The 22832-nt window shown below is 44.2% G+C and overlaps 1 protein-coding gene across 1 annotated transcript in view; it reads right to left on the bottom strand.

Annotated features, from left to right (window-relative positions):
* Nucleotides 1-22314, bottom strand: part of VOPP1 (VOPP1 WW domain binding protein) — a 108354-nt gene extending 86040 nt beyond the window's left edge. Inside the window, exon 1 of the mRNA XM_032874985.1 lies at nucleotides 22099-22314. Coding sequence (XP_032730876.1) covers nucleotides 22099-22152 — 54 coding nt within the window. The 5' untranslated portion in view covers nucleotides 22153-22314. The remainder of the gene's footprint in view (nucleotides 1-22098) is intronic.
* Between the last annotated feature and the right edge of the window lie 518 nt (nucleotides 22315-22832).

Genomic DNA, 22832 nt, shown 5'->3' with positions numbered 1-22832 from the left:
AGAAAGGGTTTGCAGTTCATCTGCTAGGCTGCCTATTTTTAAATGCTGGATTCAAGAACCTATTTTTTCAAAAAGGAGGGGTTTGGGGGACCATTTTTAGTGTAATTCCTAACAATTCATTCAACCACTTTGCAGAACTACATGGGGATATATTTTCATTTCTCCTTTTGCACCACCTGGGAGGAGCAGTCAGGGTGTGCTGATGGAATTTTCACAAATACAGATCTCTGTAAGGGGCCTGCTTCCAGAGTGAGGAACGTAAAACACTAGCCAGGGATACTCGGGACATTTACCTAGGATACAGACCCTAAGACAGGGTTCCTAGATTGGCTGTAAGCTCCATTTCAACTACTACAAAACAAATAATATTTAGATTATAGACCTAGGCCTAACAACTTTGGTTTTGGTTTAAATATCTCCCTTAAAGAAACCAATGAAACAAAGTAGGGACAGAAGTAGATTACTTCCCTCAATCCTACATGAGTCTCTAGTCCCCTGTTCTCCACTCTCCCACCCCTGACTCCACACACTCACGGTCCTACGTACACGTGTACCTGTGCGCCCATACCTTCATTCACATTCTTCCTGGGCCCAGCAGCCAGGCATCGTTTCCATCCAGACCCTGGAGCCTCACAGCAGGGCTATTCCCGGGTCTGTCCCGTTTAACGTCAGAGGCTGGACCTGTACCAGTTGGGGAACGCCATTCAGAAAGACTATACAGTGACAGGCACCGTACAGATGCATCTTGGCTACCCTGGCTGCTACTCACCCTGTGAATAATTTATAAATAATTTATAATCTTGGGTCTCTTTCCCTCCCATCTTTTGCCATTTCCAAAATGCACAAGCTTATCCAGAAGTGTGATCGACGGTAAAGAGGAGAGGCAGAGAGACCTACGCACACAAAGGTACTCGTCCTTACCTATTTACTGCGGGTAAGAGAGGCTCCAAACCTGTAAAGTGATCAGCTAATTCTCAGAAGACACAACATATACAATCATGAATGCCTGCTACCACACTACTGGACACAGCACCTGGTTAGGGCAAGAGCAGGGAGTCCCGAAGGCGGGGGCCAGGCCGGCTCAACCACATACCATCTAAGGAACTACCAGGGCACTGCAGAGCACCATGAATTAAGACTGATGGGAATTTTAAGTCCATTAATGTTTTCAGCGGGGGGAAGTGACAGGTTGCATTAAAGTTTCAAAAGATGACACAGGTAGAAGGAGGAGATTATAAGGCAGAATAGCCCGGAATGAGGCAGGTAGAGAGAAAACAGAGGCCTGGGAGAGGAGTATTCTAGAAACTGAAAGGACAAAGAATCAGTAGGGCATAGGATGCAATGAGGTGGGGCTGAAATGGCCCTAGGTTTCGGGAGTAGCGGCCGGGGTGAGAGGTACGGCCACTGAGATAGAAATGGGGCATCTGGGGAAAGGAGGAGCTGCTTCAGATACAGGATCAGAGAGACCTTGGCTACCCTGGCAGAGACTTCTACTGGACCAACAGAGGCTAGAGGCCAGCAGGGAATTCCTGGGTGAGAGACACAGACTTTGGAGACATCAGCATAAATACGATCACTGAAGATCTAGTCGTGGATGAAGATTCCCCAGGACTATCCAGAGAATGAGGAGAGTAGAAAGGCCTCAACCCAATCCAGGAGACACCAACTTCCAAAGTACAAAGGATTGGTCTGGGAAGATAATGGAAAAGAGAGACCCATCGAGGAGGAGCCGCCCTGCTCTGTGCCAGAAAAGAGAAAAGCAGGTGCAAGGTTATCTTCCTAAAGAGATGCTGCTTCCAAGTTAAACCATGACATTAAGACACACTTCTAAGCCAAAAGACAAATCCATCTGAAACTGAAGTTCCATGGAGAAATATGCGTTTTAAAAGTCTCTTAAAAAACTATCCATCTGTCTGCAGATTTTGGAGAAGTACTAGAAAAGAAAAAAGAAGGAAAGCTGCAAAACATGGGAGCGGGGAAGAGAAGGCAGGAGGAGACAGGCAAAGTAGGGGGCTGTGTTGACACGTTCAGCTGCCATCATGGCTCCACGTCCCACCCATCAGTTCGCAGCTCCCTCCCTTTTCCCCAGCCCCGACCCCAGCCCTTGAAGGCTAGTACTGCATAGACATTGTGATGGTCACTGACCTTTAGTGCCTCAGTGTCCTCGCACATAAAAACCGGAAAAGGCAACTCCTACTACCTCCTTTTACTGCACGCATGATCTCTCATGACTCACTTAGCTTCCTGTCTTTGGCTTATGCATCTGCAAAGTGGAGCGACGAGACTCACAGGGTTACTGCGGGAACACGGGTAAGGTGTACAACCAGAACAATGGCTGGCACAGCACTCCCGCCACGTAAGGTCCAGATCTAACAGGTGGATCCAGATGGCCCTTTTTCTACGTTTCAAAGGACCAAAAGCTCTTTAGGTACAGGCTTCTCCTAATCTCCATGCCCTTCACCTCATTATTAATTATAGTAGCAGTGGTGAATTACTTTCATGTGAGCAGCTGTTCTTAGCCTTGGCTAAGAATATAATTCCTTATGGAAAGTTTTAAAAAGAAAAGCAAACTCCATTCACATAATTTGTTACAAAGACCTTTCAAGAAGTATAATTCTCAGGAAATAAAGAATACTCACACAAGAGTTCTTCCAATGAGGTCTTACTAATGAAAATAAAATAGAGCAAATAAATATACATTTTAAAATACTGAAAATAGTTCATGAACCAAAACTAAAACTGACTCTTTGTTTTCTATTCTATGTGTTCTAATTTCCTGGTGGATTTTTCCTTCCTCGTAATTTGTACGTGGCAAGGAGACAATGGATTTGTGTTCCAGGAGCCTCTCGTTTGCCTGCAGGGACCCAGCACGCACACTTCTGAAGCGGAACGCATTCGCCAAGCACCTCCGCAGGCTGTGTCTGGAGTCGTGAGCTGCCAGACAGTCTGCCAAGCCCCTTCTAAGCCCCCATCACGGCACAGAGCGTCAGGTGAACAGGTGGCAACCCCGACTGCAACCCAGGGAAAGATGATCATTTGCACAGGTCTCAAAGGCCACGAGGACAACCCAACGGGGCATGCTGCTTTTTCAGCCACCTTTCAGTTCTTAAGCTTATTATCTGCTTTTGAATACCATGAAATCTACAAAATTACCACCTTGTAGATTTCCAGTTCCTATTTATAAGAAAGACACATCACTTAGGAAAACAAGACTGAATTTCAGTCTCTAACAACCCAAAAGCCCAAAACATGAGCCATCCACCAGGAACCTTTTCCAGGCCAGGCCACAATGAACCTGCATGGAAGAAAATTCTATCATGATATAAACTTAAAAACATAAGGCAGAGGTGAAACACATTATTTCAGAACCAAGACTCTGATGTCAAACTGATGGGGGAAGAAGACTGGCTTTAGCTAGAAAATCTTGGCCAAGCTTCTTAATCTCTTGTGTTTCATTTGGCTCCTTTGAAAAATGGGCATAACAAAGCACTGAACTTGCAGGTTGTCGAGATGAAATGTCAAGTACTTAAAACAGTGCTTGGAGGACGTCAGCAAGATGGTAGACCAGCAGGGCCCAGCTCACATTCCCCAGCACAACCACTTGGCAGCAAGGCTCTTTGTGGGAATTCCAAGTAGGAAGCTGCAAAACCCAATGAAGCCTAAGACCAAGAAGTGTCACTTGGAGAAGGCAGGCCTGTGTCCCAATGGTATGCTCACTGCCAGTTTTCCCGGCTACAGACTGAAAGCAGCCTTGTCCCTATGGACTTGGTTCCAACCCAGCCTGACCATGGTCCTGAAACCAGCTACAGCTACCAAAGGACCCCAGTGGAGCCACATCCACCCATGGTCCTTTTATCACACCTACCAACCACAGACCTGACTGACCTGAAGTGGTCCTGTGACCTGACCCCAAACCCCACTAGAAGGAGGTCTAGAGTCACTCCTGCTGGCCCAGGGACCCAGAAACATCCATCTTTTCCCCTGGCAGCAGGTCCGCTGACCTCACTCCTAGCTGTGGAATCTGCCGCAGCCCTGTGACTCAGTTCCAGGACTATGCGGTCTGCAAGCAATGCCATACACTCAGGGAACTGGAGGAGACGTGCCTGTACGGGCCCCCAAGGGCAGGTCTGCCAACCTCAGTCCCAACTGTAGATCCTGAAGAACCCTAAGACCCTACTCTAACCCTGTTCTACCCTGGTCCAGAAGGCAGTGCTGCCCCCCAGAAACCTGGTACAAATATACTCAGGATATAGGTGGAGCCACAGCCATCCACAATCTCCCTGGTGAGGTTCACCAACTGCAGACCTGAAGATGGCCCTACGACCGGCCTCTAGACCTACCAACTACAGTCTCAGAGTCAGTCCTGTCTACCCGGGATAGAGGCAGGATCCATACGCACCCACGCCCCCTGGTTTGCCAGTGTTGGACCCAACTGCAGACCCAGTAACGGAGAGGTTGCCCTGCTCAACTGCAATCCTGAGGGCAGTCCTATCAATCCAGGGACACAGCAGGAGAAGGCCTTTACCTGGTAAAACCAGATGTAAAGACAGGAAGAAGTGTTTATTGCTTCAAATACACAGACATCAGCTCAAGGTTACATGGAGCATGAAGAATCAGTCAAACCAACAACACAACAGGAAATTAATAAAGCCCTAGGAACCAACACATCAGAAATGGATATATATAAAATTTCATGACAAAGAATTCAAAATAATCATCTTAAGGAAGCTCAGTGAGGCTCAAGAAAATAAAAGTAGCTCAACAAAATCAGGGGAAAAAATGCATGAACAAAATGAAAATTTTAACAAAAAGGAAAACAAATAGAAATTCTCCAACTGAAGAATACAATGAATGAAAAAAGAAATACAATAGAGACCCCAACATTACTCTATCAAGCAGAAGAAAGAATCTGTGAACTCAAAGACAGGTCATTTGAAATAATTCAGTCAGAGAAGAAAAAAGTGAAAAAGACTGAAAAAACCTATAGGATTTATAGGACAAGGACAAGTGAATCAATATGTGCATTATAATGATCTGGAGAAGGAAAATAGGACAAACAAAAAGAGAAGAGGGTTTGTTTAAAGGAAAAAATGGCTGAAAATTCCCCAGATTTTCTCAGGTTCTTCAAGCGCAAAAGTTCCCAGATAGGATCAACCCAAAGATTACACCAAGACATATTATAATTAAATCATCAAAAGCCAAAGATAAGGAGACAATTTTTAAGGCAGCAAGAGAAAAAAAATTGTCACATATAAAGGAACCCCTATAAGGCTATATGCAAGTTTCTCAGCAGAAATTGTACAAGCCAGGAGAGAGTAGGATGATAATTCAAAGTGCTGAAGAAAAAAAACTGCCAGTTAAAAATAACATACCCAGCAAAGCTGTCCTCCAGAAATGAAGGTGAGATAAAGACTTTCTCAGACAGACAAAAGCTAAGGGAGATTACCACCACTAGACTTAACTTGCAAGAAATGCTAAATGAAGCTCTTCAAATTGAAATGAAAGAATACTAATTTGTAACCAAAAAGCACACAAAGCATAAAACTTACTAGTAAAGGTGCATATATAATCAAACTTAGAATACTCCAATACCATAACGCTAGTAATTTTTAACTAGTGTAAAAAGTTAAACACAAAAATATTAAAAATAACTATAGTTACAATAGTGCAGTAATAGCCAAACAACATAAAATGAAGTGTGACATCAATAACACAAAATGTGTTTGGGCAGGGAGCAGAAGTGTAGTTCTTGTAGCAACTACAGGTACATTTATGGCTTAGACTTTAAGGTGTTTCATGTGAGCCTCCTGACAACCACAGTGCAAAATCCTATACTAGATACACAAAAAATTAAGAGAAATGATTCAGAATGATTCAGAACACATCCCCCAAAATCATCAAATCACAAAGGAAGACCACAGAAAGGAGGAAAGGAACAAAAACTACAATAAAGTCAGGAAATGATGAACCAAACAACAAGAAAAAGTTCTTACCTATAACAACTTTAAATGTAAATGGATTAAATTCTCCTATCAAAAAATAGAGAGTGCCTGAATAGATTTTTTGGGGAAAAAAAATAACCCAACTATATGCTGCATACAAGAGACTCACTTAAGCTTTGAAGGCACACACATGCTCAAAATAAAGGGATGGAAAAAGACATTCCATAAAAATGGTAACCAAAAGAGAGCAGGGGTGGCTATACTTATATCAGACAAAAGATACTTTAAATCATAAACTGTCAAAAGAGACAAAGAAGGCCATTCATATAAAGATAACATTCACCATGAAGCTATTAGAGCTATAAATACACATGCACCCAACATCAAAGTATGAAAATATATAAAGCTAACACTGACAGATCTGAAGAAGAAAATAGATAACAATATAATATAATACTCAGAGACTCCAGTCTTTATAAGAGGCATATACGGGGGGCACCTGGGTGGCTCAGTGGGTTAAAGCCTCTGCCTTCAACTCAGGTCATGATCGCAGGGTCCTGGGATCAAGCCCCGCATCGGGCTCTCTGCTCAGCAGGGAGCCTGCTTCCTCCTCTCTCTCTGCCTGCCTCTCCACCTACTTGTAATCTCTGGCCATCAAATAAATAAATAAAATCTTTAAAAAAAAAAAAAAAAGAGGCATATACGGTACTGCCCATCAAGAGGAGAAGAACAGACATTCTTCTCAAGTGCAAATGGAACATCCTGCAAAATAGATTCATGTTATTTCACAAAACAAGTCTCAACAAATTCAACCAGATAAAAATCATTTCAAGGTTAGATTTATTTTTTTAAAGATTTTACATATTTATTTATTTGACACACACACACGAGAGAGAGAGAGAGAGAATACAAGTAGGCATGGTAGCAGGTAGAGGGAAAGGGAGAAGCAGGCTCCCCGCAGAGCAGGGAGCACGATGTGGGGCTCAATCCCAGGACCCTGCCAAATGTAGACACTTAACCAAATGAGCCAGTCAGGTGCCCCAAAGTTAGATTTAAATGTAAGATCTGAAACCATAAAATTCCTAGAAGAAAATATTGGTCTTGGCAATTTTTTTTTTAATATGACAGGCACCAAGAGCACAGGTGACAAAAGCAAAAAGAAACAAGTGGGACATTATCTTACTTTAAAAACTTCTACACAGCAAAGGGAACAATCAATAAAATGAAAAGGCAATCTATGGAATGGAAAAAATATCTGCAAACCATATTATCTAATAAGGGGTTAATATGTAAAATATAAAGGAACTCATGTAATTCAATAGCAAAGAAACAAATTACCCAATTAAAAAATGGGCAAAGTATCTGAATTGACATTTTTCCAAAGAAGATATACTAAGGACCAACAGGTACATGAAAAAATCCTCAAAAAAAAATCCTCAATGTCACCAATCAGGACAGGATATCAAAATCACAATGAGATATCACCTCACACCTATTAGGATGGCTACTATCAAAAACACGAGATAACAACTGTTGGCGAGGGTGTGAAGAAAAGGGAACTGTTGTACACCTTTCATGATAATATAAATTGGCACACCTGTTATGGATAACACATGGAGGTGCCTCAAAAATTAAAAATAGAACTACCACATCATCCAGCAACCTCACTTCTGGGTATACACCCAAAAGAAATAAACTCACTATCTTTTTTTTTTTTTAAGATTTCATTTATTTATTTGACAGACAGAGATCACAAGTAGGCAGAGAGGCAGGCAGAGAGAGAGGTGGAAGTAGGCTCCCCGCCGAGCAGAGAGCCCAACGCGGGACTCGATCCCAGGACCCTGAGATCACGACCTGAGCCGAAGGCAGCGGCCCACCCCACTGAGCCACCCAGGCGCCCTAAACTCACTATCTTGAAGAGATATCTGAACTCTCATGTTCACTGCATTACTCACAACAGCTAAGGAAACAACCTAAGTGTCAATGGGTGAATGGATTTTTTAAAAAAGCTTTTATTTATAAAAAATATAATATTATTCATCCTTTAAAAAGAAAAAAAATTCAGCCATTTTCACAATATGAATGAACCTGGAGGACATTACATTAAGTGAAACAAACCAGACACATAAAAACAAATACTACATTATTTCAATTATATGTGGAATCAAAAAAAGTCAAACTCACAAAAGCAGAGAATAGAATAATAGTTGTCAAGGATTGGGAGAAGAGGAAAATGGGGAAATGTTGCTCAAAGGGTACAAAAATTCAGTTATGCACGATTCATAAGGTCTGAACAGCTAATGTGCAGCGTGGTAACTAGTTAATAAAACTGTGTTGTAGACTTGAAATTTGCTGAGAGAGTTTATCTTAAGTGTTCCCACAATACATACACAAAAGATAATTATATGAGGTGATGGATGTGTTAATTAGCTTGATTGTGGTAATCTTTTTATAATATATACATACATCAAAACATCACATTTTACACCTTAAATATGTAAAACATTTGGCAAGTATACCTCAGGAAAGCTGGGGGGAAAAAAAAGAGAGTAAAGGAAAATCTGAAATTATCCAAATTTTAAAAACCAGTGTTTGGCATGTAGTAAGCCAACTATTAAGTTACTGCTAGTTATCACACCATCACCATCTTTTTTTTTTTTTCAGTAGTTCCAAGTTTTTATTTAAATTCCAGTTAGTTAATATATAGTGTAATATCAGTTTCAATGGTAGAATTTAATGATTTATCACTTACATATAATACTTAGTCCTCATCAAAAATGCCCTCCTTAATGCCTATAACCCCTTTAACCCATCCCCCCAACCACCTCCCCTCCAGCAACCCATCATTTGTTCTCAAGAGTAGAGTCTGTTTCATGATTTGCCTCTTTCTCTTTTCCCCCCTACGTTCATCTGTTTCATTTCTTAAATTCCACATGAGTGAAATCATATGGTATTTTTCTTTCTCTGACTGACCTATTTCACTTAGCATAATACACTCTAGCTCCATCCATGTCTTTGCAAATGGCAAGATTCTATTTTTTTTTTTTTTGTTAACTAAGTAATATGCCATTGTGTGTGTACACACACACACACATCTTTATCAGTTGATGGACATTTGGGCTCTTTCCATAACTTAGGGTATGCTGCTATAATCATTGGGGTGTATGTGCCCTTCAAATCAGATTTTTGTACCCTCTAGATAAAACCTAGTAGTGCAACTGCTGGGTCATAGGGTAGCTCTATTTTTAACTTTTTGAAGAACCTCCATACTGTTTTCCAGAATGGCTGTACCAGTTTGGATTCCCACCAACAGTGTAAGAGGGTTCCCCTTTCTCCACATCCACACCAACGTTCTCTCCTGTGTTGTTAATTTAGCCATTCTGACATGTATGAGGTGATATCTCATTGTAGTTTTGATCTGTACTTCCCTGAGGATGAGTGATAGTAGCATCTTTTCATGTGTCTGTTAGCTATCTGCATGTCTTCTTTGGAAAAATGTCTATTCAGGGGCTGCCTGGGTGGCTCAGTGGGTTAAGCCTCTGCCTTCAGCTCAGGTCCTGATCTCAGGGTTTTGGGATCAAGTCCCACATCGGGCTCTCTGCTGGGCAGGGAGCCTGCCTCCTCCTCTCTCTCTCTCTTTCTCTACTTGTGATCTCTCTCTGTCAAATAAATAAAATCTTTAAAAAAAAAAAAAAAGGAAAAATGTCTATTCATATCTTCTGCCCCCCATTTCTTAACTAGGCTATTTGTTTTTTGGGCATCATCAGCATCTTTTATAAATAGAGAGGTTGGAAAAATGAAATAATAGAGAGTCTAAAAAATACTCAAATGCAAGATGTTTCCCAAAAGTACTTAAAAAATTCAACAGCGGAATGAATCCCACCTGATCGTGATGGATAATCCTTTTAATGTACTGTTGGATCCTATTAGCTGGGATCTTGTTGAGAATCTTGGCATCTATATTCACCAGGGATATTGGTTTGTAATTCTCCTTTTTGATGGGGTCTTTGCCTGGTTTGGGGATCAGGGTAATGCTGGCCTCATAGAGCTGGTTTGGAAGTTTTCCTTCTGTTTCTATTTTTTGAAACAACTTCAGAAGAATAGGTATTATTTCTTCTTTAAATGTTTAGTAAAATTCCCGTGGGAAGCCATCTGGCCCTGGACTTTCATTTTTTGGGAGGTTTTTGATGACTGCTTCAATTTCATTACAGTATTTGGTCTATTCAGATTATCTACTTCTTCCTCTGTCAGTCTTGGTAGTTGGCAAGTTTCCAGGAAGGCACCCACTTCTTCTTGCTTAATTTGTTGGCATACAGCTGCTGATAATAATTTCTAATAATTGTTTCTATTTCTTTGGTGTTAGTCATGATCTCTCCCCTTCCATTCATGATTTCATTAATTTGGGTCCTTTCTCTTTTCTTTTGGGTAAGTCTGGCCAGTGGTTTATCAATCTTATTAATTCTTAAATTAAGAATTCAGAATCCTATGCCTTTTGACTGGAGAATTTAGTCTATTTACATTCAAAGTAATTATTGATAGGTATATACTTATTGCCAGTTTATTACTTGTTTTATGGTTGTTTTTGTAGTTCTTCTATAATTCCTTTCTTCTCTTGCTCTCTTCCTCTTGGGTCTGATAGCTTTCTTTAGTGATATGCCTGGATTCCTTTCTCTTTATTTTTTTTGTATATCTATTATAGGTTTTTGATTTGTGGTTACTGTTAGGGTGTTATTTAACATCCTGTACATACAGCAATTTATATTAGATTGATGGTGGTCAATTAAGTTTGAACCCATTCTAAAAGCATTAAATCTTTGCCCCCACCCACATTTTATGTATGTCATACTTCACATACTTTTATTTTGCGAGTCCTTGACTGATTTTTGTAGTTCTAATTGATTCTATTGCTTTTGTGTCCTAACCTCCACACTGGTTTTACAAGTGATCAATCTGCTCCTTTTTTTATGTTTTTATGTACCTGTGAAATTTTTTTCCTTTTGCAATTTTCTTACTCCTGATTATGGCCTTTCCTGTCCCCTTAAAGCATTCCTTTTAACATTTCTTATAAGACTGGTTTAGTGGTAATGAACTCTTCTAGTTTTTGTTTGTCTGGTAAACTCTATCTCTTCTATTCTGAATGATAGTTTTGCTAGACAGAATGTTCTAGGTTACAGGTTTTTTTTCCTTTCGGCACTTTGAATATAGCATGCCACTTGCTTCAGGCTTGCAAAGCTTCTGCTGAAAAACCAGCTAATAGCTTCAGAAGGTTTCCCTTGTATGCAACTGTCTTCCTTTTTCTTGGTGCTTTTAAAATTCTTTATCACTACTTTTTGCCATTTTAATTACAATGTCTTGGTGTGGACCTCCTTGGGTTGATTTTGTTGAGGGCTCTCTGTGCCTCCTGAATCTGGATGTCTGTTTCCTTTTCTAGATTAGGGAAGTTTTCAGCTATTATTTCCTCAAATAAATTTTCTCCCCCATTTTCTCTCTTCTCTTTCTGGGATTGCTATAATGCGAATATTATTAAGCTTGATGATGTTGCTGAGTTCCCTTAACCTAGTCTCATTCTTTATTATCCTTTTTTTTCTTTTTGTTGTTCAGCTAGATTGCTTTCCACTACTCTGTCTTCCAGCTTGCTGTCTGTTCTTCTGCTTCCTCTGGTCTATGATTTACTCTCTCTAGTGTGTTTTTAATTTCAGTTACTCAGTTCTTCATCCCTAGTTGGTTCTTTAAAAATAGAAGTAGAAAACATAAAAAAAAAATCAGAGATGAAATTTCTATCAGGAATATTGCTTTATCTCCATTTTATTTAGTTCTCTTGTGATTTTGTCCTGTTCTTTCATTTGGGTCATATTCCTCTCCTTCTTTTGTCTAACCCTCTGTATTTGTTTCAATGTATTAGGAAAGTCATTTATGTCTCTTGATCTTAAAAGCACTGGCCTTACAGAGAATAGATCCTATAGTGCTCGATAGTGCAATGTTTCCGTTCACCAGAACCTGGCACTTCAAGGAGTATCTCCTGCACGTGCTGCATGTACCTTACTCCTGTGGTTGAGCCAAGACTGCCTTCAGTTCACTTAGTTACAATGGCTCTCCTTACCTATTGTGGATGGTGTCTGGTCACTGCATCATTAATGGGTCAGTCTGGGGCCACAGTAGGCTTGTAGTTCTGTCAGACCAGATGCCTGTCCTCGGCCCATTTGCCAGGGCTGCAGTCACACTTAACTACAGTGTGCTCTCCCTGAGTTGTTCCCCTGAAAGGCTTTCACTGGTGGGCAGGGCCTGCAGTCAGACCAGGTGTCTTCCCCAGTCCATCTCTTGGGGTTGCAGTGACTACAGCGCTCTCTCTTTGTGCTGCTCCCTGTGAAGTTTTTGTTGGTGGGTGGGACTGGCAGTCAGACTGAATGTGTGACCCCAGCCCACTGCTGGGGCTGCAGTGGGACTGTTGTGTATGGTTATCTTCTCCTCTTGATCTTAAAAGCACTGGCCTTATGACTCCCCTGAGAGGAGTCACTTTGGAGTGCTGTTGGCCACTGCTGGGGCTGACTAAAGAATGAGAAGCCTCTGGAGCTGCTTTAGATAGACTCCTGCCTAGTGGGGCTGGTTGGACAGGGAAGTCTGCAGGAGAATGTGGGGGTGCAGGCCGCATGGGGTTAGTTAGTAAGATGTATGCTGGTCTTCTTGCAGGATGAGACATGGAGCTGCTTTAGATAGACTCCTGGCAAGTGGGGCTAGTTGGATGCGACAAGTCCGTAGGAGAACATGGGGGCAGGGCATGTAGTATTAGCAAGGCCTATGCAGCTGCTTACTGGTACTGCTTGAAGGAGGAGATCTGACGAGCTGCTTTGATGGGACCTGTCAGGTAGGGTGGGTTGGACGGGGCAAATTCAAAGGAGAGCACAAGGTAGGACACCTGGTGTTAACAAGCTATATGTAGAGTGTTCAAGCTGATTCTTGCAGGTGTCTGGGTATTTAGCCCAGGCAGGGGGCGGTTGTGAGAAATGGCTTCTGCCAACTCTTTTATTCTTGGAGAAAAGTCTCACTGACTATAAAAACTCACAAAGTTAAGCCCCTCTGCTTTCAAAGTCAAATGTTATGGGGAGTCATCTTCCCAGTGCAGGTCCCCTGTGTCTGGGGTACCTGGTGTGGGGTGTGTTCCTGTTCCTTCCATGCTCCAGGCTCCATGGTATTCCTCCAACTTATGGTTCATCTCACTGGATAGTTTGGATCCTGACTGACCAGGACCCTGCCCTTCCTACCATTTCTCAATGTGGCTTCTCTAAGACTCATTGTGGAGTGTCTGCTCTTCCAGTCTTCGGTTCATTTTCTGGGTTAGTTACACCAGTGTGGCTATTACTAGGTGTATCTGTTGTATGAGGTGAACTTAGCATCCTCCTAATCTGCCATCTTCCCAGACTCCTTGCCAACCCCTTAGGTCTCACAGGAGTAGTAGGACTCCTGTCCAGAAGGCAGTCTCCAAGGGCAGCCATTCCCCACAGAGATGATTATGAGGCAGCCTGAGAAGCCACCACAGTGATGGCCCCAAACACCCAACTCAGGGGACCAGCGTGCCCAGGTGTCTTAATTTTGAAGACCAGTTCCTTTCCTGCAAGGAAGTGGAAAAAGCATCAAGTGCATCAGGTAACCTGTGGTCTCAATTCCATGATGACAGAAACCTTTTCTCTATCTGTGATTTGTCCTCCTGTACAACTCAGGAAAATTGGAAATAAACATCAGCTTCCACAGGGCTGAGTACCACATATTTTCACTCCTCCTACCAAGAACTCAAAGCATGAAACAGACTTACTAATAAATCTTCACTTCAACCCAGCACAGCGAGTTGTGGCACACACTCACTCACTCACTCCACTGACCATCTATCTCAGCAGGGCTTTGGACTGCACAGGTTAGTTTCCCACGGAATAACCTTGTACGCAATGTGTTAATGGACTGTAAAAAAAACTTCACTAACAGTGATTTAGCCACAATATTTATGTTAAGCAGTAGTTTTTTCAACCTTGTATTGGGCAAAATAATGCCTCTTCTTCCCTTCAAAGATGTCCACCAACTAATGTCTGAAACCTGTATGTCACCTTACATGGCCAAAAGACTTTGCAGATGTGATTAAGTTGAGGATCTTGAGATGGAGAGATTATCCTGGCTAATTTGGATAGGCACCATCTATTCTATTCACAAGAGCCTTTATAAGGGACACAAGGAGGCAGAAGTGAGAGAAATTTGAACATATCATTCTTTGAAGATGAAAGAAGGGACCAGCAGTCATGGAATGGGGGCAAACTTTAGAAACTGAAAAGGCAAGGAAACAGAGTCTGCAGTAGAGCCTCCAGTAGGAATGCAGCCCAGCAGTCCTGCTGATGCTCTAATTTTAGTGAATCCAATGTAAGACTTCTGATCTCTAGAACCTCAAGATAATAAGTTTGTGTTGTTTTAAGCCATTGAGTTTGAGCTAATATGTTACAGCAGTAACAGAAAACTAATACAAACCTCATAGCAAGTTCTTTTTCCTTAGCACAGTATCCTCACTCTCTTTTCCCAATGGCTCAATTTATGGGGATCTGCCCCATACCCTCCAATTTTCTTCATTTTCCAATCCATGAACCCCCTTCTAATTTTATACCTTCCAGACTGACCCTAAATTAGCCATTTTAACAATAACCTCCAAGAATTCTCATGCTCCTGACATACTACCATGGTCCCAGCACCAATCCCAACTCTAGTAGCTACCTTCTCATTCCTCAGCTCCCTTGCCATTCAGAGGCAAGTCAGGACGCTTGGCTGTATCCATAGGACTATTAGAAATGTTCATTTAAATCCCAGCCAGCAATGTTCTGCAACGAACAGGTATACACCATCTAAGTGGCCCTTCCCACAACACCTCTCTCAGACCTTTGCCATTACTTAAAGTTCAGATCCTTTCCAACTCGCCTTCTTGGATTACTTTAACAACAACAACAAGATATCTCACCCAGTTGCCCCACTAAACCTAAAATATGTCTACACCTTTTCCCCTTGCTCACCTCATTTCCCGACTCAAACCACATTCTCTTTCCTGAGGTAAACCTCTACATCCAGGCTCCTGATCTCATTCCACACCCCCTCTTCCCACATCTGCTAAACTTTTTGGAACCAAGGTCCCCTAAGAGCTCAAGGTCTAACAGGTTCACAGATCACAAACGGGCAATTAAAATACCTCAGCTAGGAGGTCCTGAAAGTGGCTTGCCCAGCTCTGGCACTTAACTCATACCCGAGGGGACAATTAGCATGGTCTTCCTAGACATCACCTGATCATCTTCAACTATGGTGGGAGTTCAAATGGAAAAGTAAGAGGGAAGGGAAACAACCAGACATCATGTGGTGCCTTCGGGGACCCGCAGCAAACAGTTTAGTCTGGCTGGGCTAACTATAGACTGTCGTCTCATCATCAGAAGCACTGTGCGTCTGTTAAAAAATAAAGATGCCTGGGGCCTGCCTAGAGACAATGTTCACAATCTGTTGATCCAGCCTACACAGAGTTGTCTCAAGTGGGGGATTTTCCCATGGCCTCCCTCAACACTAAGGCACTTCTCTTTCTACAGGTGAATCAATTGAGTCGATGAGAGCTTAAGTAATTTACTCAAAGACTACCAGCCCATATACAAAGAGTTGAGATTCTACAACACATGGTCGTGTCATCATCTGTTATGGTCTGAATGTTCACGTCCCCTCAAAATCCCTATGTTGAAACCCTAATGCCTGATGTGGTGGTTTGGAGCCCCTGGGAGGTGTTTACCTCACAAGGCCCTCGTGAATGGGATTAGTGCTCCTCTAAAAGGGATCCCACAGAGACCCCTTGCCCTTTCCACCAACTGACGACACAGCTAGAAGGTGCTTCACTACGAGTCAGGAAGAGGGCCCTCACTAGGATACAGCCATGCTGGAGCCTTGATCTTGGACTCCTCCGCCTCTGGAGCCATAAGAAATAAATTTCTGTTGTTTATACCAGTAGGTGGTATTTTGTTATAGCAGCCCAAATGGACTGAGACATCCAAGCAGATGCTGACAAGTTTAACAAGATGACATGAAGAATGTAATGTGAAATATAATTAGAATAAATATACAGCCCTCAATTTCAGTTTTTAAAATTATAATAAATTATAATAAACATCTCCACAACTGTTGGGAGGATTTGTGGGTTACCAGGAGCCCATATTAAAAAAATTGAAGTGTCACTGAAAATTCAGTGTGAATCTCTTGGCTTATCTTATCTGCATATGACAAGGTCCACACTAGGGCTGTGATAGAGCCAGTCAGTCACACCTATAGAACAGTGTGTCCTTATTGCTCAAATAAGTCACAGTGGGGAAGAGATAAGAGGCAAGCCAAAGGCTTCATGACAAAATATACTCACTACTGAACTCTCTCCTTTTAAAGCAGTGCACCAACAACCCAGCCCATTTAAGTATGCGACACCTTTGGTGACAGGATCACAGGAGAGTACAACAGATACCACAGGAACGGACAGCAAAATGACCCTGTAGATCTCACAAAGATGCAGTAGCTCATGAAGCCTATGGAAGGGACAAAAGAATGTGGCAGCTAAATCACTAATAATGACCAAAGGAGAAGCTAGAGGTGGGAATTGGAGGGAAGGGTTGATTACTAGAATATATAATTCTGAGGGAAAAGAAGACAAAAAACTTTATGATCATGCCTCTAATTTCCAATGTCGAGTGAAGACTATCCTATTATTCATCATAGATTTTTGTCAGAAAAATTAATCTCTCTCCCACCCCCAAAATGGATTCATAATTACAAAAATACTTAGATAAAATTAGCTCATTTTTATAACTTGGGCTTTGCTTTTTCTCCCACTATTAACCACAAAATTTTGGCCCTTGTTTTAGGCAGATTAGTTTTGACTTTTTCTAGGACCAATCAGTGAGAATTTCTTGAGTCTGACAGACTGACAGAGTTTTCAAAGGGCAGCTGTGAGGATGGTGAGAGGATTCAAAACCACGTCCTTGGAGAAATGACAGAAGGGAATGAACCTTGAGAAGAACACAGTGGGGACTATAATAGCTGTGTTCAAACACTGAGGGGTTGACACTATGATTCTATTTCTTCTACAAGGCCCAAGAATGTAGAACTAGAACCAGGTAAAAACAACACAGTCATTTCTCCTCAATACAACAGAAAACTTAAACTACTGAGATTGTCCAAAAAAACTGATGCATTGTTTTGAGAGATTTTAAGTTTCCGTCACTGCACGTGTTCAAACAGATTAGAGCTAAGTCCTAATACAGGGGCTCGCAGCTAAACAATGACCTTCCCCTCTCCTACTGTAGATCCACTCAGCTCCCTCACCCATGATCATTACCCACTAATCTGTTTACTCATTCAAATATTTACGGAGTCCTGTTCTGTGGCAGGTCCTGTTCTAGGAGCTGGGGATATTTCAGTTAACAAAATGGAGCAAACTTTTGCCCCTGTAATGTAAATCCCATCATATTTTAGAGGTAACAGATACAGAGAAGGGAAGGAATTGGTCTGAGCAAGGAGGCTGGGAGGGGACTTGGGCTGAGACTTAGACAGGGTGTCACTGAGGGTGACATGGGAGAGGCCTCATCAGGAAGAGATGACAAACACGAGTTCTAGGAAAATGAGCTGTCATCCTACGGCTAGATAATCACGTGACCACTAGCCTAATCCATGTACTTCTGGACTCACTTCCCCCCAGCTGGCCTTTATAGCTGTGCACAAAAGAGCAAGGGCCAGTTAGAGCCCCAAGTCTGGCCCTCCTCACATACCTGGAGCCAGGCTTTCCCTACTTCAGAGCAAGTGCTTGCCACTGGGTTCACTTATCAGGGCCAGCTCTCATCCATCAGCACCCCGCCTCCCGTGGGCCTCTAGAGGAAACAAACTCCCCACAGTCTTCTTTTTTCATTCAAATTGCACGTTGCTCAGATTCCAAAAGCTCTACAAAGTGGGAGGGCTGAAAAGGTTAATGTCAGAGAATTGGGACCCAAGGGCTGCCACAACTGCTGGGCATTCCAGGGCACAAGAAACATGTGGCAAGGAACAAACGAACAAACAAAAAAACCTCAAACACAACTTGGTTCTAATCTCAAGCCTCCCAGCCATCAAAATACATAGGACGTTAGAAAAACACTCAGTAATCCTCTTATTTTCCGTAGTTTCAAAAGACAATGTTCACTTTTCAACCCTCTCTTTCTAGGAGAAGACCTCTTCTTTTTTTTAGCCTAAGAAGGGGTTGTTCTTCTGTGGCAACGACTTTGAAACACACGGAGCAGCTTCCCTTAAAGGCTTCCAGTTTGGGGTGCCAGGGGAGATACAGAAAGATACTGATGCCAGTCCCTCCAGTAGAGTAACCCAGCAGAGTTCATTCCCCCCAGTGAACAGATCCAACAGAACACCCAGCACTTGCACTGGGCAGCATTGTATTAAATAGTACACTGCATGTTTCTAGGCTCACTTCGGAGCCCTTGCAACAAACACGACTAAGTATATTATAAAAGTGTCAACAACCCGACCTCCAGAAAGTGACTGCAATAACAATATCTAGAAAATGAGGCACTCTGATAAAAAGCCCCTGAGAGGCCCATACCCCTAGAGCCTATTTACTCCCCAAGTTCAACTAAAGCACAATCAGACTTGAAACTTTTTTTTTTTCCTCTGGTTTCTAAGGTGCCACTGCAGCTCCATGAAGGCCGCTGGGAATGACTTTCCTGGGGCTACCAGGAGACAGTCTAGCATTTTCAGTCTTTCTGGAGGCACTGTCCTCAGGGCCTCACAGGAGCCAGTGAGCAGAAGAGAAACAGAGAACTTTGGAATTTTATTACCCAAAAAGGCTTTGCGGTTCCCTGATTCTGTGACCACATTCATGACCTGGGTGCCTGGGACCTAAGCAGCTGGCAGAGTGACAGTGGGGGGAGGAGGGGGTTAGGGAGATGAAATGAGAGCCCTCATCTGCTTTTTCTGCAATTCATAGGAAACTCTGAGATACCAGAAAGGAAAGGTCACTTCTAATGAGCTCCTAAGAAGCCTCCCTGGGAAAGAGGTGGTGCTCTCAACAACCTGTTCCTACTTTAAAGCCCTCTCTAGGCTTTAGGGTGAGCACACAACCAAATTTCCTGAGACAGTCCTGTGGATTGATGTCTGCTGAGAGGGCCCAGTCACTAAGAGCTCCTGACTTCATTCTCCCAAGTATCACAGCTTGGACGCTAGATTACATGGGTCCCCTAAGGAAGTGTGACTGAACTCTAGAGCATATTTTGCTGGTTCACCTGCTTCATGGAACACAGATCTCTCCAAGCCCACCCCTGGCTTCAGGACACCCTATGTGCAAATTCTTTCCACGTCTCTGTGGTGTCCAGCAGTGGGAGAACCAGTAGCGCAGCACGGGGAGGTGGAGGCCAACTGCCTGGGTTTCTATCTCAAGTCCCTCACATTTCACAGCAGCTGAGACTGTGAACAAGTTCTTTATAACATCTTCTCTTTGAAATAAAATGGCGAAAGAAGTCATTGCTAAGTTAATATTTGTAATCAGTTAATACTTGTAAAGTGCTTACTTAGACCAGTACCTGAAACAGGATAAGCACTCTATAAATGTGTGATAAGTAAAAAACAAATATGCAGCCTTTATGTCTAATGGGTAGGTGAATTTCTATAAAGGGATGGGGGGAGGGGGAGCCCTTTTCAAAACAGTTTCCAGTTGCCCTCCCTTCTCAAGGACTTCTTGCTGACATAAATAAAACCTCCCTGCCTGGTCCCGGGTGGTGCTGGCTAGGAACAGAGTGCTGCAGGGCTGGAATGGAATGACCACTGCTAGGAGGATGCCCTTTTTCCCCAGCAGCATATAATCAACTACAGTTAAACCCGTTCAAGCAGAACAAAGAAACAGAGGCAACTCTCCTGGGTTGCCGTTGGCGGTCAGAAGTCCCCAAATATCTCCATCGGTAGGTGGTTTTATGTGCTTAACGTGCAGAGAACTCTTTACCTCCTCACATATCTGGCAAATGTGATTGCACACTTACGTATGTGATTCAGGACTTCGAGCATCAAAGGTGCTCTGACAACAGCCAATTTTAGATGAAATTCAGAGCAACCAATTTAAGATGAAAACATCTCAGTACCTATCTCATGCATAAAATTCCATGTGACGAACTGTTTAAAAAAAAAATCTTACTTCCTCAGAGAGACACCTCTCCCCCAGAGACAAATCAGGTGTTTAGCATAATCATCTCATGGAAGTGGGCTGCACCACACCATCGTACTGAAAGCAGAAATTACCGATCATCTAGATATTTGACTTTGAGAACATCAGCTTAGTCATTTCGCTTTCACTGTTGTCACAGTTCTGCCTTTCATATCATTTCAACCTTTCAGACATGATTTGAACACTCTATTAAGATGAGAAATTCCTTTAGAAAGGAAGCTTCTTTGGAAAGCACTGGGTCCCTGAAGCAGTCTCAGCTACATAACAGGACACAGCACCACACACACTAAAGACCAGGGAGAGGCAGGAAAATGGAACGCTAGATAATTTTATCAAAAGCTGATTTGAAAAGGTGGCTGGGAGGCGGGCACTGCATGCATTAAGTACAGATTCATTGGTGTTTAGGGAAACAGCCCTTTCAGATTCACTTCCCCCTTGTTCTTTTTGGTGAGTCACAGAGATGTGATACCTAAGGTTTTAAGATTCTCAACAAATGCAAAGAATTCAAGTGAGAAGGCACCACACAAAAATACTAAATAAGAAACCACAGAACAAAATCGTGGGCACCTGGGTGGCTCCGTCAGTTAACCACCAGCCTTCATTCAGCTCAGTTCATGATCCCAGGGTCCTGAGATTCAGCTCCCCCATAAGGCTCCCTGCTCAAAGGGACATCGGCTTCTCCCTCTCCCTTTGCCCCTACCCCTGCTAGGGCACTTGCTCTCTCTCTCAAATAAATAAATAATCTTAAGGAAAAAACAAAAAGTCTGCCTGGAGCAAGAAGCTTTTCGAAACATCAACCTTACTTTCGAGTGCTAAGAAGACGTTCCCATCCAATATTTCCTAATAATCATCTTTTAATCAACTAAGAAAACCAAGTCATTTCCAGCACAGATACCCAACTATTAAAGTTTTACAGGCCTCTAAAATAGAAAACACAGAAAGGAGTGTAAGTATTCATAACCCAATCACTCTGATTTCATTAATTTAATGCAAATTTCCTTCAAAGTAACGAAGATGAGCAGGGAATTGGACAAACCCTAATTCAGACTCCACACCCCAGGACCCTACTAGCTCACATTTTAAAAAACCCGCTTTAGAAAAAAGGGGGAGCCCCCCCCCATCAGGGGGCGCAACTTCCCAGCCCCGGGGCAGGGCGGGGTGGGTTGGAGCGACGGCAGGAGCGTTGATTTCACCGGGCGCTGCCACTGCCAGTGGCTTCAACAAGTTCCCTCTCTAGGCTTCCAGAAAATCACGCCCAACACCCGAACTCTCCGCGGAATTTTTCTCTCCAAACTGAAGACCGTGCGCTTCATTTTCACACGCAGGAATGCTTCCTCCCGCTCTTCGCGGCTACTTCCCTGGTATTCCGTGACATTTTCCCACAACTACGAGTCCGCGCGTTCGCACCTCCGCCCTCCAGCCCACTCCAACCTCGAACCGCACGCGGCCTGGACTCTGCGCCTGCGCCGCTCCCGGGACCACCGCCCCCTCCCCCCGCCGCGCGGAACCCCCTCCTTCCCGCCCTCCTCGAGGGAACTTGGGGTACAACGCATAAAGGTCACTCCTGAGTCCTCCAGACCGCCGCGACGAGCGAGAGAAAAAAGCCAGCCCGGAGCGCGGGAGAAGGGGTGCGGGGAAGCGTAGGCGGTCTTGGGTGGGGAACGGGAGGGGAGGCCAGGGGGGAGCCCGGGGCGGGGGTTCCGGATGGGACCGTGTCACCAAGATCCCCACACATTCAGCAGCCGGACTTATGCAAGTCCGCGAGCCTGTGGCTCTCCACCGCTCGACCTCTCGGGTTCTCCCGGACGGTCTTTCGGGGACGTCCCGGCACTGCACCCCGCTCAGCCCCCGGCATTGTTCGCGCTCCGCTAGCGCGTCTGAGAGGCGCCCGGGGAAGCGCGGCCCGGCCTCGGCCCCTACCTCCACGAGCAGCCCGAGCAGCAGCGCCGCCACCCTCCGGGGCAGGCGGCTCATGGCTCCGCGTCCTCTCCGGGTGTGCCCTGCTATCAAGTGGCAGGCGCGAGTCGGCAGCGGCACGTCCCCCGTGGGCCGGGCGAGAGGGCGGGGGGCGGGGCGGGGGTTCGCACCCCGGGCCAGCCGGAGTTGGGGGCGCGGGGCGGCTGGCGGTTGCGAAGCCGAGACGCGCCGCGCCGCCCTGGCTGTTCTCCGCCTGACGCTCCGCCCCCCGGCTCGCGCGCGCTCCCGGCACGCCCGCTTGGGCACGCGCCCGCGGGCACCGCGGTCCCAGCCCGGGCGGCTAACGCTGCTGCTCGGCGCCCGGGTGCGCGACGCCTGGATGCACCCGCCGGCAGCGGGGATAGGGCTTGCGGGGCCAGGCGGGTGGGAGAGGAGCTGTCAGGTGTCTCCTCCCTCGACAGAGACCGTCCTGTCACGCTCGAACAGACCCAGGGAGGTTTTTAACAGAAGCCAAGTCTTCGCGTGGTGAAGCGTGTTTCGGAGGGAGGTGGCTGTAGAGGAAGGAACCTGTCGCTCCGTCTTGCGTCCAGGGCTTCTCTGTTCTTCGCTCCCCCTCCTCTTCCTACCGAGAGTGCACTCTGCCCACTTGTAACAGAAAGGACAGCCCAAGGGAGAGGGAGACCGGCTGTGAATAGAAGGCTCCTTACACCTCACTTCTCATTAAGATGTCGGTGCTT

The sequence above is a fragment of the Lontra canadensis genome, unplaced genomic scaffold (genome assembly GCF_010015895.1).
Source record: "Lontra canadensis isolate GAN:19392208 unplaced genomic scaffold, GSC_riverotter_1.0 scaffold54, whole genome shotgun sequence".
NCBI lineage: Eukaryota > Metazoa > Chordata > Mammalia > Carnivora > Mustelidae > Lontra > Lontra canadensis.
Note: the sequence above shows the minus strand (reverse complement) of the source record. Positions and strands in the feature narration are given on the sequence as shown.